The 16,659-nt window shown below is 37.2% G+C and overlaps 1 protein-coding gene across 1 annotated transcript in view; it reads left to right on the top strand.

Annotated features, from left to right (window-relative positions):
• Nucleotides 1–16,659, top strand: part of LOC119787539 (latent-transforming growth factor beta-binding protein 2-like) — a 132,656-nt gene that overhangs the window by 75,950 nt on the left and 40,047 nt on the right. Inside the window, exons 10-19 of the mRNA XM_038291457.1 lie at nucleotides 4,323–4,445; nucleotides 4,537–4,701; nucleotides 6,423–6,758; nucleotides 9,264–9,283; nucleotides 9,548–9,584; nucleotides 12,245–12,319; nucleotides 13,113–13,238; nucleotides 15,175–15,303; nucleotides 15,461–15,580; nucleotides 15,823–15,942. Of these exons, the coding sequence (XP_038147385.1) occupies nucleotides 4,323–4,445; nucleotides 4,537–4,701; nucleotides 6,423–6,758; nucleotides 9,264–9,283; nucleotides 9,548–9,584; nucleotides 12,245–12,319; nucleotides 13,113–13,238; nucleotides 15,175–15,303; nucleotides 15,461–15,580; nucleotides 15,823–15,942 (1,251 nt within the window). The remainder of the gene's footprint in view (nucleotides 1–4,322; nucleotides 4,446–4,536; nucleotides 4,702–6,422; nucleotides 6,759–9,263; nucleotides 9,284–9,547; nucleotides 9,585–12,244; nucleotides 12,320–13,112; nucleotides 13,239–15,174; nucleotides 15,304–15,460; nucleotides 15,581–15,822; nucleotides 15,943–16,659) is intronic.

The raw sequence follows: 16,659 nt of genomic DNA, 5'->3' as shown, positions 1-16,659 counted from the left end.
GAGCAGGGGCGGGGCAAAGGCGGGTCATGAAATTAGCTGCTCGATGCTGAATGGCCAAACACGCTAAAAGATTCGACTTACATTGTCCCCAGGGAGGGTGTTCCTAAAGGGACTCAGAACAGAGAGGAAAAAGCAATCATGGAGTTTATTATTCCAGAGCACTTCACAACAGCTATTTTTAACCATTTTAGTAATATATTCAATGTGTTTTTCAGCATATGTTAATGCAATACATTATGATTGGATTTAATTAACACCATTGTGACTCCCCTGTTATGCGTGTGTTAAATAAAAGCCCAATAAAAATATTTCAACTTCTGGTTGTAGCTTAAAAAAATCTTGAGGAGCAGCTGGGATATAAAAACTTTTTTAAAGAACTGTATTTATGTAAATAATGCAGTTATTGATATCCTCCCCAGAGTGTGAAAGACTCCCTTCAAGGACTCAGTGAGTGCTCTGAATTATTCCTTATCTTTAGATGCTGCTTTGGAGAAACTCATCTAGCTGAATGGTCCATGTGTAGCTGTGCTTGTTAGATGAAAGGCCAACAGAAATGCATGAGCAAGCTCTGTTGTGGGTGGTAAACTTGCACTGGTAGAAGGTCGTGTTACTCATATACCACTTCAAAGAATAGTTGATGGGAGTCTTGCATAATTCTTTTGACATCTTGAATTATCTAAATAAAATCTAACAGCAAATTTAAAACACTCACATTTGACATTCATCATCCTAACTACTCCCTGACGGATCAATATTAATTTGCCTGTTATGCTTCTTAACAATGTGTGTTTGTAAACCACTGTTGACATCCTTAAATAGATTCCATTTTTAGACCATGTTGTTTGGTCTAGTTTGAAGCTTTGAAGTCTGAATGAAGCCAACTTTCTCTGTTACATAAGGGACCTATGCAGTGTGAAGCACAAAAAAGTACGACATTTGATTTCCACGTTTGGAATTTCTGAATGAAAATAACAAAAATGAGTACAGAAAATATTTGGATTTAAAATAGTTATTTCCTAACTAATTGCCCCTCCTTGCTTTCTATTATCCCCCTTTAGTCCTTTGTATTTTTCTTTCTTTCTTTTTTTCATTTGAAGCCTGGCAGTTCTTTCTTTCTTTTCTTTTCTTCCTCCTTTCTGGCTTCCTTCTGCCATTCCCTTCCTTATGTGTTATAGCCCTTTTTTCTATCCACCTTTCCATCCCTATGTACATCTATCTTTACTTCCTTTTCACCTTCCTATTTTGCCTTCAATGATTAATACATTTATTGCGTAAATTCTTCATTTTTTCAACCGTTTCTACATGATCTCCCTCCTTTCTTCTTTCTTTGTGTTTTACAGCTCTTCTTTTACTCCTTTCTTTTTGTTCTGCCTTACTTTGACTCTGTGCAGGATCAAGGTATTTAAAGCTTCTCCAGACATATTTTGCATAATGTTGTAATGGACCTTTTCAGTCACATTTGAAATAGACTCTTGGGCTATTAACCTGAGAACTCTGGCAAATGCAACCTAGAAAAGTCTAAAGAAAGTAATCTCTGAACTAAGTTTAGGAACCCTGATTACAGCTGATGCATACTGGAAAAAGAGGCTGGATTTCGTTGATTTTTTTTTTTTTGACACTTCATGAACAATTTCACAAGTAACTACATGCACTTTACTTTTCAAGTCAAGAAAAGGCAAGATGAGGTAAGGTCAGAGAAACTGTTTGACACTTGGTGAACGTGCCTTTTTCCTTGCAATTAGACTGTAAAAACAATCATGTTAAAGGCTACCTACACCCAGCACGAGCAACCAAGCGTGAACTCAAAACAGATCTTGAGATTAGTGCTGGTCATGACAGGTTGTCATGAAAGTCAGTTTCAATCTTAATCATCTCAGCAGTAGACTGTAACAATAACGCTAATCTGGGACCAGGCCGAATGGCGCATTAAAGACCCCATGTGACGAATTCTGACCTGTACACTGATCAGATGCTTCTTAAACTTAAAGTCACTCCAGCACCTTTTCTCACAACACGGACCAGAAGTCTGTAGATGTAGGGAGTTCCATCAGGGGTCCACCTGATTGTCTTCATAGCATGTGCTCAATCTTGGGCTCAGTCAAATTAATAGCTTATGTCAATACAGGCATGTGTGTTTACACTGTGATAAAACAAAAAAATGGCTCAGGCTTAAGTTCAAAGCTTGGGCTTCGTTGAAGAGATACAAAATGTAAAAAGGAAGCAGACATAGAAAAGAAGAAACCATAAGAAACAAAAGGAGCATTGTGACCTTTGGATTTGCTCATTCCTCAGAATTTATCAGCTTCAAATCCCTTATAAGCTCACTTTTTCCAGCAGGAAGCAAAACAAGCAAACAAGAGCAGATTAATTAGAATTGGGGAAAATCTGTGGTGGCGGGCTATCGGGTTCCAGTCATCAAAGCAATGGGAAAAGACCTAATGATATAGTCTTTGTTTAACACGGCAGAACAACAAACTTTGCCTGGTCCCAGTGGGATTGCATGACTAAGCACCTTAAATATGTCCCCTGTTCTCCTGCCTTACACACTAACAGGATTTATGTTTGGTTTACTGACTCCAGAATAGATGAACCCCTCCTTTAATTTTAACTTAATCCTATAAAACTAGAGATCAGGAATCTGATTCAGAATCAAATATATTGCCAAGTGGGTTTTTACTTACAAGGAATTTCACTTGGTGTTGATGGCACAGACAAAGTACAGAATCTATAGCTATATTCAATATAAAACATACAATATATAGTATATAGATATATACTATATACACAGTAGACTGTGTGTTAATGTAATGCAGAAGGTCTGGAGATTCTACATTGGTGTAGCTTGTAGGTCCTGAACGGGGGAGAGAGAGAGGCAGTGTGAGTCCCACGGGGGGTCCCTGGGTCTTGTTATTAAGACTGGTAGCGGATGGGAAGAAACTGTTCTTGTGGTGTGAGGTTTTGGTCCTGATGGACTGCAGCCTCCTACCAGAGGGACGTGTCTGAAATAGTTTGTGGCTTGGGTGCAAGGGATCAGCCACAATCTTCCCTGCACGCCTTAAGGGCAGGTTATACTCCCCGCAGCAGTGTGTCGCACTGAGATTGACGCAGACATTTTAGATTTATGCTCAATTTTTAGCGTGATCTGCGCTATATGCTGTGGGTCTAGATACGGCTTAGGCGGTGAGGAAGTGGGGTCTGTTCAGCCCCGACTTTAGGTCCTGTGAGATGATAGTTTCCAGGAAGCTGAAATGACTCCACAGTGTCAATTGGGAGTTCTTCCTGAAGTCCACAACCAACTCCACGGTTTTTAGAGCGTTGAGCTCCAAGTTGTTCTCCCTGCACCAGGTCACCAGATGGTTAACCTCCCACCTGTAGGAGGATTAGTCACCATCAGAGATAAGTCCGATGTGAGTGGTGTCATCAGGGAACTTTGGAGGCTTGACAGACTGATCACTGCAGGTGCTGATTGATTATTAGTCACCCTAAAGGAGAGATATTTAAAATTGTGTATCTGCAGTGGGAAAAGTTTACCATTTATACCATATTACCTCACAGTCCGTTTTGCTATTTCTAAGATTGAACGTTGTACTCCTTCCTGAAAGCCTGTTCCCTGGCTTATCAACTGTGATACCATGGTCATTAAAGAAGGTTGTGTTACCTCTAGCTGTCTAAACAAGTGTGGAGAAAAAAAAGATGGAAAACCAACTTTTCTCTTTTCATCCCACTATTGTAAAACTAGCTGGTTGTCTCAACCATAGCTGCCTAATGTTAATTATCCTGTTGTGCTGTTATCAGGCACTGTTTTTTATACGTTTGAATTTTTTTTACATTATCTTTGTATCCTTGTTCATTATCAATGCACAGAAATAAACCCTTGGTTTGAGCCTTTAAGAAAGACATGTTTTCACACATTTAGGGATGGTCTTTGGGTTTTAATGAAAACTCAAATATGTTTAACAGGGTAAGAAAAAATATAAATTTATCATGCATGTTTCTCCCTCATCATCTCATCTTGTTGGTTTTAAACAACTTTACAACCTTGATGTTTCCAAGTTTCGTCAGCTCTCAACAGCCTCAAGATCTATTGCAAATGTTTTAATGCCTGCACAATGAGTGCATTTCCTTGACTTTCATCATGTCTGCCGACATGCATGCACGAAAGCTTTGTGTACTTCCCGAGAAGTACATTGCACTAGATTTGATGTATAAAGTTTATTCAGGAAGTTCAGCTCAAGTTCAGAAATGACTTCATGGTTTTTCCAGAATTAGAAGGTTCTCTCTGTTTGACGTCTGACGAAATGTGTTTTTTTGCTTTTTTGCAGACATCAATGAGTGCCTGTTACCAGGGATATGTAAGAATGCTGAATGTCTCAACACCAGAGGAAGCTACAGGTGCACATGTAAACCAGGTTTTATGTTAGATGCCGCCAGGAGCCACTGCGTCTGTGAGTAATACTTGATTTCATCCTTGATTTAAAATGCCCCCCAAAAAATGTCAATTATGAGAATATAATAGATCTTCTGACTTCCCTTCAGCTGACAAGGCAGTGTCTGACCGCAGGGCCTCATGCTACCGATCGGTCTCATCTGGTATCTGCTCTCTACCTCTTGTTAATCACATAACCAAGCAGATATGCTGCTGCAGCCGTGTTGGCAAGGCCTGGGGGGATGGATGTGAGCGGTGTCCTTTGCCTGGTTCAGGTGATGTTTTCTTTAAAATTCTGTTGCATGTCTTTGTGCTGTCTAAAAAATATGCCTCTTCTTTTTTTTCTCTTTTTTTTTACTCTCCCAGCCAAGAAACATTTTGCAGGTTTTAATGTTTTTGCAGATATGAAACTTTACATGTAATACTATCAGATAGAGAGCAATGGTCAGTAGAGCACAAGCAAATAATATTTATCTCTCAGTCACCATTCTCCTGTCTGCCAGGCATGCAAAGTATTTCAAAATAACTAGATGTGTTTAGAGTGGAAAAGGACCAAATACATAACAGTTTTCATATTTTGGAGGCTGCATAATGGTGAAAGTCAGCCATGTGTTATCGCTCCAGCCCTTAGAGAGAAACCCTGCTAATGTTCGGAAAGCAAAGATGCACAGCAGAAAATTCACTGACTGCCAAGTGAAACATGGCAAGTAGTTGTCATCTTCTCCTTCTTTCAGATCTAATCTTCAAAGTCTCTGAGAGAAACTGAATTGGTTTTATGAAGCCTCTATGCTGCCAAGTGATTTCTGGGGATTTTTCTAGATGAGATCCTACTCAAAGACCTCCGTGCTGTATATAGTTGCTGGATGATTGTAGGTGATGCGTCTGCATGGCTGGACAAGATGTTAAAGCCATGCTCAGAGCAAAGCACTGGACCTACGTAGTAAAAGGAGATCTTTTAAGTTTACTCTACACTTCAGATGTGGATCCTCATCACTTATACACTCATTTCCCTCCACTTTAACATCATCAGCCACTAGCCTATCATATCCACATTTCCTGTATTTACATGGACCACATATCTGTCATTGCTCATATTTCTATTCCAGATTCTATCCCTCTGGCGCAGTTACCAGTGTAGGTCAGGTAGGGGACACAGGTTTTCTCTCTTCTAATGGATTCACCATTGCTGGAGCATTTTGGGCTCAGAAACAAAGAGGTGCAGTCTGCTGTCTTTAATCTTGCTCGCCAAATCCCCCATTAGCCACTTACTCTCCCACCTCTAAACCTGCTCTGTTCATGCGTCAATAACTGTTATATGATACACTACTAGCTTCAGAAACATTGTTATGTGTATGTCTTAAAATGCAGATTTTACCACAATCTTTCTCAAATCTCCCATAACCTAGAGGTAAAGAAACACTCAGACTAATGCAAAGATTCACCTCCAAGCAGGCAAACCTGGTCATACTACAGAGCTACAATGAAGAAATTTAGATTAAAGCACGGCACATTGGCTCAAGTAATTACATACAAACATTACAAAACGAATATTAAATTAAAAGAAAAATCTCCAAAAGATTTATAAAAAACTCTGGCATAATGTCAACTAAGGCTACAAAAATCGGAATTAAGCATTAAGACCTGCAGAGTGAACCTAGCCTAAGATCACCTAGTAATAAGCAAAGACTTGTGAATTGAAAAGTTGGCATACAGTCAGGAAATCGTTGATTGAGGCAACTGTTAGAGATTATAAAAAGTCTGGATCCTTAAGTATTAAATGTAGAGAAATGAAATTGCCTGAAAACATTAGAAGTACTGCAGTAAATTTGCTATTTGATCACATAAGGGGTTGATATGTTATACATATAAATGTGGAAGACAGCTTTGTTGACATTGTTTCGCAGATGGCAGACTGAATCTGATTATTGCTAGCTCTTACTGCAAATATGATGGTTTTTATCACTTATTGTTTGCTCTTGTGCTTCCTTTCCTGCAGACCACTTCAAGGAGATTTGCCCAGCTGGTCATGGATACACATACTCACGCTCAGATGTGCAGATTTCTCTCAGGCAGCTGGAAGATGTCGAGCTCAAGAGAACAGGAGTGACTCTAGAGGACGGGTATTCTGAGTTCCCATCCTCTCAGCCCTCACGACACAACAACTATCCCCAATCACCCCAAATACCCCAGTACCCAGAGAATCCTCAAATACCTCAGTACCCCGAGACACCTCGAATACCTCAGTACCCCGAGACACCTCGAATACCTCAGTACCCCGAGACACCACAGTATCCTGCAGAATCAGGTCGACAACCACATCGACTACCATCAGGTAACTTTTTACTTTTCTCCCAATAAGCCAAAAATCAATCGGATGTTTTGATACCCCCAAGTACATTTTTATACAACCACAAACAGTTTTCAAAGTTGTTTACATTCTTTCCTAACCAATAAAATGAAACCCTGATGGGCTTCTCTGCACCTCGCAAATATCATAGACAGAACATCTCTTTTATATGAATATATTTTCCTAACTTAAAGCTGGAGACATAGTTTTATTGGCAGCATCAGTTGTTTTTTTTATTATTTGACCACACAGCTCTATAAATATTTTGAGATTTTTGTCTTCATATCAAGGATTTTCACATCCATGTTTGTGTTTTCATTTCTTAAGCATCCGTTTTCTGAAGTTGGGCTTAAATAAAACCTTTTCAAATTAAAACTTTTTTTCATTGTTTTCACATTACAAACACAAACTTTATTGTCTTTTGGGAGAAGATGAGGATGAGAGATATACCGAAATAAACTGGTGTGTAAATGTGAAGTAAAAGTTTTTGCATGTTTTTGAAGATGTCCTGCACATAAAGCAGCATGCATTTATATTCAGCCCCCTCTGTGTTAACCCTTTGTAGATCCACCTTTTGATGCTGTTGAATCTCAGTCTGTGTTTCGAGTTGTTTTCCTGCAGGACAGGTGAAATTCATCTGCAGACTTAGATCCTTTGCAGCCTAAATTCTGTGTTTACTTCCATCATTCTTCCCATGAACTCTGACCAACTTACTCCTGCTGAGGAAAAATATCCAAACAGCAAGATTTTTTCCATCGTCATGTTTCCCATATAGTGAAACATTTGTACATTGTCCAAACAATTAAAAGTTTTTGCTTTCACTAAACTAGAGCACCTTTAACCAAATGTCCAACCATGACTTCTTATGAATTTCTTCTCACCACTCCCCCATACAGGCCGATGTACACAGTGTCCAATTAATAATTATCCTGTTAAGAGATCTACCCTAACCCCAAGGCTCTGGATCTCTGCAGCTCTCCCAAAGTTACCATGGGTCTATTTGCACAATCAAATATAAATGCTCTCCTTGCACAATTGTTTATGCAATGTGTTGGTAGCTTTGCAACTTTAGAATATACTCTTTATATCTTCATATAATGAGCTGTACTTTAAACTAGCCTTACTTTTAATGTCTTCACAACTTTATTGCTTACCTCTTGGGTGTGTTCGCCGGTGCTCTTGATGCTGTTTGTTCAGTAATATTCTCTCACAAACCTCTTGGGTCTTCGCAGGAAAACTTGTTTATGCTCAGATTAAATTATAACCACATGGACCCTATTTAATAAATACTAAGATATATCAGGGCAACTGGTAATACAATATATATGAGGAAAGATGGTTAGTGCAAATGCATATCATACATAACAACACCATAATTCTCCTTCAACGTTAGCTATTCTGTCGTTTTGGTGCATCACTTTAAGTCGTAGGGAAGTCATATTCAAATGTCAATTAATCCTGGCTTAAACATGTATATAAATGAACTCTTTATCAGACCATATTGTCCCAAAAGTTAGAACATTTCTATTAAAAAAAAAATTGTCTCTTAAAATCTGTGGGGTTTTTTTCTGTTATCTTCTGCAGGCCAGTTAATTATACGTCAGCTTGTACACCTAAATTCGGCCAATCACATATCAACGGTCATCTGTCAATCAAATGTTTTCGGTCATTGCATCTTGATTCAAATGTTGCAGCTAATATACGCAAAGGTTGAAATAAGAAATAATAATAATTTACTTTACCATAGAGTTACGTTCCAGTGTTCACGGGGATGGACGTCTGTGTCTTCGGTAGGCGTAGAGCTAACAGAACTGGTAGCGTTGCGAGGCAAGAGCTTAAAGATGTACGGCTATAAGCCTTCTACACCAAACCAAGCTTCTGCCGCCCTGGCGTCCTCTTCCACAATGTCCTCGTCCTCACTTTCCTCCTCTTAATAAAAAATGTATGACGGAGGAGAGTCATCCACGACCTCCGACACAAAACTCTCCTCCTCTTGCATGTTTCCGCTGTCCATAGTGTTCCTTGACTTTGTCGTTTCTAAGTCACCAATTTAATGCTACTTGATCCCAATGGAATTTCCCATTGAGAACCTACTAGCACAGAGTTGCTAAGTGCTTAGCAAGATGCTTCCGAGACACCGACCACAACCAAAAAGCCTGTGAACCTTCCGCCACAACAATCCCGCCCCCTTTATTCACTCGTGTAAAGTCGGGCACCACTTGGGAGAATTCGGAAATGCATCGATTAGAACAACCATTTCCCTACGACTAAATGATAACAATATTGAAAAAAAAATATTTCCTTGAAAACTGATTTTTTTATTTTTAAATGAATGCATGCTTTCACTGGGTACTGTATATGCTGTTACTCTTTTTATTTTTTGAAAAAAAAGACTTTTTGGAAATTTCTTGTTTAGTAGAGTTGAGAATTAATACATATTTCTTTGTTTCTTTCCTTCTTTCTTTCTTCCTTTTTTTTTTTTTTTTGCAGATGTGGAAATTCTGATGCCGGTGAGTTTTTTTTTTCTCTCTGTCAACTTCCTGGCATATAGTTTTGAAATGTTTTTTTTTATTCTTTCTGAGGACAATATGCGTAAGCTGTACTCGCTGCTGGGCTTGTAAGGATTATGTAACATATTTAAACCACATTTTGGTAGACAACAGACACAATAAATTAGCAGAGACTTCACCAATAAGAGCAGGCAAGAAATTAATACGACGGTAAAAAATGTAGCCTCAACTGTTTTTCATGGGTAATATTTGTCTGTTTTCTAGCCAGCTGTTGTGACCGACTCACCACCTTACAATCCAGGTAAAATGTTCACTCCTTCGTTTATCCACTAGAACATTACTCCAAACCTGTCGTTTAAGGACTTGCATAGTTTGATTTAGTATTAGAGTCAGGCGCAGACATGTAATGTGTTTGCTATGAATTCCCCCAGCTCAGCAGTGGCAGTCTCAGTCCTTGCCTTCCTGCCAGTGAAAATATTGACATTAAAGTCTAGAGTTTGCCTACATTTAATGTGTCATCTTGATTTATTTTGATTTATTGTTTTTAAAAATTGAAAAAGAGTGAGCTCTTTTTATACCATCTAGCAATAAGTGGTAACCTGATGTTGTAAGAAACAGCAGGTAACACTTTATAATAAAGGTATATTTAATATACAGCTGTAAACCTTAAGGCATGACTTATATTGATGTAAAGCATGAAATTATTACAAAAAGGTTATATCATAAAGCTGCTCACCCTCTGCAAATTATTGTGACTACCCCCCTCTTAATGCATCATCTTTTTGATAATAAGTTATACTTTGAATTTGCTCCAATTATTTTTCCTTTTTCCTTTCATGTTCTTTGCGTGGCTTTTATATACTAACAATACAACTTTTTTTTTTTATTAATACATGATGCAGAAATGTCTTGATTAAAGTTTTATAAATATCAGTTAACGAATCTTAAATTTTAGAACACAAATTTCCAAGTAGATTCCTAGTTTAATAAATCAGTAATGCCATATTTATACAGAATAATAACTACTTAATTATTATGGCATGGAATAATGTTCCCTTAAATTCCCGGACTTAGCTTCTGCATGCTGCAATATCTCTATTTCTTTAAAGCAGTAGATACTTTACTATGCCTCCAAAGATTTTTATTGTTGAACAGTCTTAAGTTTTTCTAAAGACATATTGGACTTTTTTCACAAAGCTTGTAGTTATAGGAGTCATTTTTTTGCTTCTTGCAATGAAACTTTCACCAAAAAAAAAAAAAAATTTATAATAGCATGCTCTAAATAATTTTTTAATATGGCTTCTTGATAAAAAGGTCATACCTAAAGCATTATGTCTGCTTTCTGTTTTGACATGACTTTTTGCTATTCCATGTATGCTTATACTGTCATGTTTACACTTAGTTTTGATAGTACTTGCTAATTAGAGATGCACTTAACTTTTAGTTTATTAATCAAGTACTCAATTAATTGGTCTGTTCGATAATCGAAAAACAACATGGAAAATTACTACATTCTGAATTTATTTCTAACCACATCAACTTACTTTGCGAGTCAATGAAATATATAAAAAACATGTAAGTACACATATAATTCAGTTCACTTTTTTAAAAAGAATAATATTTTATTTATTACAACACAATATTATAGCTCATCTTTTGTTTGTAGAATGCATCTGCTGCTAAAAAAAATGAAGTTCTAATATAATATTGTTAAAACTCTGCCTTGTCTGGATGACTTGAAATCAGTGCAGTGCTAGCTTCCAATGTTGTAAAAAAAATCACAAAGAAAAAATTCATAAAATGTCTGAATTTTGGATTAGTTAATGATTACTTTATAAATGATTAATCACCATTAGTATGATTAATTTTTCTAGCTTTTACTGAGTTTGTGCTGATCCTAGCAGGTCATCTTATTACTTCCTACTTTTCATGCAGGGTAAATTACACGCTGAGCTAATTTTGGCAAGTTTTATGCATTTTGATATAAATTGATTGTAATGGGACAATGCTAACAGTAGAATGTCTAATGTTGTTTTGAACTAATTTATTAATGATTTGGCTATGTTTGCACATGCACAGCTATGCTCTGATATATTGTGACTTCTTGATTACTCAGTTATGATAACATCTGCATATCTGCTCTCCTTTGTTGTTTAAAACTTGACGTTTTAACTAACATAAGCATGTCCACTTTGTTTTAGTATGACAGGCAAAAAGAGGCTCATGTTTTATTTCATTTTCAGCAGTGTGCTGCCAAAAATTTAAAAAATAGTTGTATTCCTGCATCACAAACTTAATACTTTGCTTTAAACCTTGTAAACATTTTACAGCTAGAGTTTAAGCTGTGCTTGGCAACATTGACTATTTTAGCACAGCATGTGCACGAGGTCATGCGAAAAGCAGCATGCTACAGGAGCCAGTTCAGTCCCATTCTGTAAAATTTGAAATAATTTAAACCATTAACTAAACAAGTATTAGGAGTTGAGGGTGTAATAGTCTTTGATACACATCTTTATTGAAATATTTTTATCTTTATATCTCTTTCATTTCAACATCCAAGCTTTTGATTAATTTCAGTTGATTGAACAATACAAAGTTTTTGTGCAGATGATTAGATATATTTTAGGAATTGCTACATACTTCTTTACAATCTTCATTTAAATTTGACATTTCAAGTCACAGACATCTTATAATGGAGTATCTAATAAAAGCCAAAGCTTCAGAAATTCTTTTGGGGGAAATCAGCCTCATTTAGTACTTCATCAGTAAGCCCTTTTTAATTAAAATATTAACTCTTTCATTTATCCTGTGATGCAAAAACGGCCTTGAATTATGTATGAACTGTAGGTTACCTAAGTATAAGGTTTGTACATTAATTATATAGTAGTAGCCAGAATATTTTTTTTATTTTTGCTCATTTATAAACAAGTATTTTAAGACCTTCCTCGTTCCTTTTTGTAGAGACCTCTCCAGACTCCCTTGGCTTCAACTTGAGACCAGGTTTAAAAGAAACAAGCCCCCGGGTTTCCGTCACTGGTAAGAAAAAAAGAAAGCAGTAAAGAAAATAAGCTATGTCATAACGGTACATACATCTTAAATCTAAATTAGTTGATGGGAGGAGGGCTGTAGCGCTACCATTTAAAAAAGAAGCCCGATTCTTCATTTTTTATGTTTTCTGTCAACAGCTGGCAGACAGTGGGACCTCTTATAAGGCATTTTTGTAAGCTTATCCAAAGTAAAGCTGGAGAGAGCTTTATTTGACCCGTAGTTCAGAGCCAAATTGGCTTTGAGCTTATGTGCTTCTCATAGGGAAGGAGGAAACCAAGGGTGATTGTGCCTCTAGGATGGGTTTGTCATCATGAGTGAACAAAGGTCAAATGTAAAAAAAAAAAAAAAAAAGAGTGAAATAAGTGAAAAGAAAAAAGGGAAGAACTTTTAAATTATGATTAACAGACCGATTAAAGGAGTGAAGAGAATTACAGATGTCATTGAGAGATAGAGCTTTTCTCATCTGTTAAGAATCAACTCATGTCTTTGTTTTATCTCACCCCTTTTAGTTAGAAGGCAGGATCGAAGCTAATGTCAGGCTTGGTGGTGCTTGACCCCTTTTTTTTTTGCTATTAATCTTTGTAACCACCTGTTAGACCTCTACACTGTTGTTAAACCAGACCAAGTCTCCACCTATAAACTAGCAAAACTGTTACCCACAGAGCTCCATGTGTTTCAGGAATGCTCTTTTTAATGTTTTACGGCCCCTTTAATGTCGGGTCAGAAATGTTATTGTCCTTTTTTGGGTAATGACCATGCACATCTTTTTCCTCTTTCATAGGCATTAACAAATGTACTACTTCTCCAAGTATATGTGGCCAAGGAAAATGTGTTCCTGTGCAGTCTGGATACACTTGCGACTGTGAGGCAGGATTCAAGCTCAATTCACTGCAGAACAGTTGCATTGGTGAGTAACAAAGAAAGGAGGAGACATAGGTTCATATCTATAGATCAGAATATTTGGATATATATGGAAATTATTATCATATCATGTTAAATAATATATATTATGATGGGGCTCTTTTGCCAGATTAAAAGTAAATTTTGTAACAACTTTTAAGTAGGTGATATACCTACTTTCCATATAGATCAAATTTCTGTATTAAAAATAATTTATTATTGGTCTGATTGGTCTGTAATTTTCTAATCTCAATTTTTTTTTTATTTGCTTTAAGCAAATAATCATTGTATTTTATTAAAAATTAAGACATCTGAAAACACCAGACTGGGTATAATGTGTATATGATGTAATTGGACTGAATCTCTATAGCCATGACCGATATAGTCACCACTCAAAGTACTCTGTATTAGAGCCACATTCATCCAACCTTGCTCATATACATGCACTCACATACAGTACATACAACAATGTACTGTACATTGGCTTGCAAATAATGGCTTTGGCACATGGTAGGAGAAAGCTGGAATTTAACTCTCAAGTTTTGGATTAGAAGATGACTACTCAATGTGTCACAGCCACCCCGAGTTGAGCAACTGTGATTAGTCTTGCTCAGTTCCACTTATATAAATGATTATTTTAAATAAACCAAGTTTTTAACGATTTTGTGATTTATTAATTGATTTGTAGTTCAACAGTTTATTTCTGTTATTCTTGATCATTATGTCTTAAGTAAAAAAACTCAAATTCCAGTTTCTCTGAAATTTCGTCAAGCAGGTTTGTTGACTTATCAACACATTAAACCAATTATTCATACTTTTGACTTTCTTTGCCAAATCCTGCTGAAGAATGAAATCGGCCTCTTAGTAAAGCTTGGCAGCTCCAGAGAGCATTAAGTGCAATAAAACTTCTTGGTCCATGGCTGCTCATATTTTGGACTCAATGAAATATGGTGAACCAATAGGGGAGGTCAAATATCCCCCTTTATCATCATTGACTAAAAAAACTCACTGGACCTTGACTATTTTTTATTTTTTTGCTTTTCCAACATTTAATAAAAAACTTTACATAACTAAATAATACTAACAGTCTTGCTCTGGTTTCTCCTTAATCAGAGGAAGGTATATCATGAATTTTCTCTGATGAAGAAGTAACTCATCTGTGTGTGGCTACCTTTAAAGCTTTGACCCCAGCTGCAGTCGATAACTGATTTTCCTTTCTACTCATAGTTTTCAGCACTGTGTGAAGAACCTTGTTAAGAAACGACCTTTGTTGGCTTTTCCTGTATGTGGAGGGTTCCAGTACTATACTACTCTGAAATCAGCAGTCTTTTCTCTGATTGTTTTGGCCTTCACATCTATGTTAAAATTGCATTTTCTTTTGAGTAATCGAATTTCAATTTTGGCTCCCAAAATCATGAGAATGGAATATATTAAATACATTTCTCTTACTGTAATAAATCTAAATGATTCACAAGGTTATAGTTTTAATCAAACTACTAAAGTAACTAAAGTTTTCAGTTTATCTATGGATGGACACAATCAAAGTTATGATGCTGATCTGTATAAAGGCTTTGTCTAGTTGTGACACAGCATAGAAGTATAGAAAATTTAAGCAAAGCAAAACTGAAAGGGATCCTTTGGTTTAACTCAAACGCTACTTCAGACTTTGAATTGAGAAAGCTTTCTGGATGGGAAGCAAAACGCCTTAAAACTTGAAAAACAAAGTCCAGTGGTTTGTTTTTCAACTTTTTTGGAATTACTGTGACCTGGATGACTGAGAATCCTCCCCAGCATTTTGGTTTATCCTGTTTCATGATTCCTGACAACAGCCAAACGAGCAACCCTGGATATGTGAAAACGTCTCACTGAAGCCTTGACTGAAGCCCTTGCTTTATTTGGCAGATACTGCCACAATTTAAGCCTTTTGCTTCTTCCCTTTGTAGATGTAAATGAGTGTGAAATGGACCCGTGCGAGGGGAAAGGCCGCTGTATAAACAGCTATGGTTCCTACACGTGTCAGTGCTACAGCGGCTACAGCCAGGTGATAACCCAGAACAGGAAGTTCTGTCAAGGTGAGACACAGGGCAGTTTTCAGAAGGGCATGTCATGTTTTTTAGTCATCCTCAAGTCTCTTTTTTTTTTTAAGTACATCACATTTTCTATTTGTTGTGTTGTTTATTTGAAAAATAATGAAAAAACAATGACTTTCTTTTCCCTTTGTTTTGTCAGACATCAACGAGTGCAGCATGGCCAAGAAGTGCCAGAACGGCCAGTGCATCAACACTGAAGGATCTTATACCTGCGAGTGCAACAGCGGCTACGCCAAGTCATGGAGGGACCTATGCGAAGGTAATTTGATTGAATCAGCACAAAATCATACACACAGAGTTGAGTTCAGGCATCAAAATAACCATTTATTTTGGGTTTTTTTTTTAAAACATGCATTGTATTTTCTTCTGCTCAAAGCCCAGAGAACCATTCAGCTCCCTCCATCTCTGAGTCACTTTCTTCCATTGATACATGCATTGTTTAAGGAAGCTTGTTTTAGTAACAGCTAAATAAAATAATGTTTTAATTTTTTCCCTGAGCAGATATAGATGAATGCAGAGATCCAAGCTCCTGTCCCAATGGAATCTGCGTCAACACTCCTGGCTCCTTCCAGTGCCAGGTCTGCGGCCTGGGCTTCAGGCCCATCGGTGGGAGATGTGTGGGTAAGGCAACCTAACACCCCATCAAAACAGCAGGACCACTACCAAACCCCCTTATACAGGGACCCCAGGACATTTCAAGCTGATTTGTGGAATTAAGCTGGGTTTCCCTCTGGTGTCGTAATGCCTTTTTTTGATAGTTTATGGTGACGTAACTCCTTTTCTTTGTTGGCATTGATGAGGTGAATAAAACAACTTAGAGAACAGTCAGCTGCCTGTGATGCAGTGCAGTTGACCAAGTAGCATTAGCTGAATTGAATTTGCAGCCTAATGGCCTAATGCTCAAAGGGTTTCTCTCTACTGGTGTGCATAAAAATAAGAAATAAAATGAAATCTTTTGCTTCAGCTGCGTTTATATTGGATATTTTAGGTCCTATGTGGAACATTCCTAAGCTCACATTACAGCATAAAATCATAGCTAATGATGGTTATATCCGATGGCCCCCCACTTTCTTTGCTCCTTTAGTGATTCCATGTATCCTCCCTGCTGCTGCATATTCCTGTTATTGTTTAACCTCATTCTGTGTGTTATTGCTGATCTTTTCATATCAGCGGTTCCTTAAAAAGATTGTTTATAATACTTCAATTTGGGAGAGTCCAAATATTTTTCTCTTGGCTCAAACCTTAAATAAACAGCGTATTATTGTTGGAAAGCTCTGACCAGTGTAAATGTGAAGCCCAGCAGAGGCAAGCCGTGCTTTATTACGGCCGTCGGGGTAG

This window comes from Cyprinodon tularosa, unplaced genomic scaffold (genome assembly GCF_016077235.1).
Source record: "Cyprinodon tularosa strain WSP-4 unplaced genomic scaffold, ASM1607723v1 ctg3, whole genome shotgun sequence".
Lineage (NCBI taxonomy): Eukaryota > Metazoa > Chordata > Actinopteri > Cyprinodontiformes > Cyprinodontidae > Cyprinodon > Cyprinodon tularosa.
This window is presented reverse-complemented; position numbering and strand designations above follow the sequence as displayed.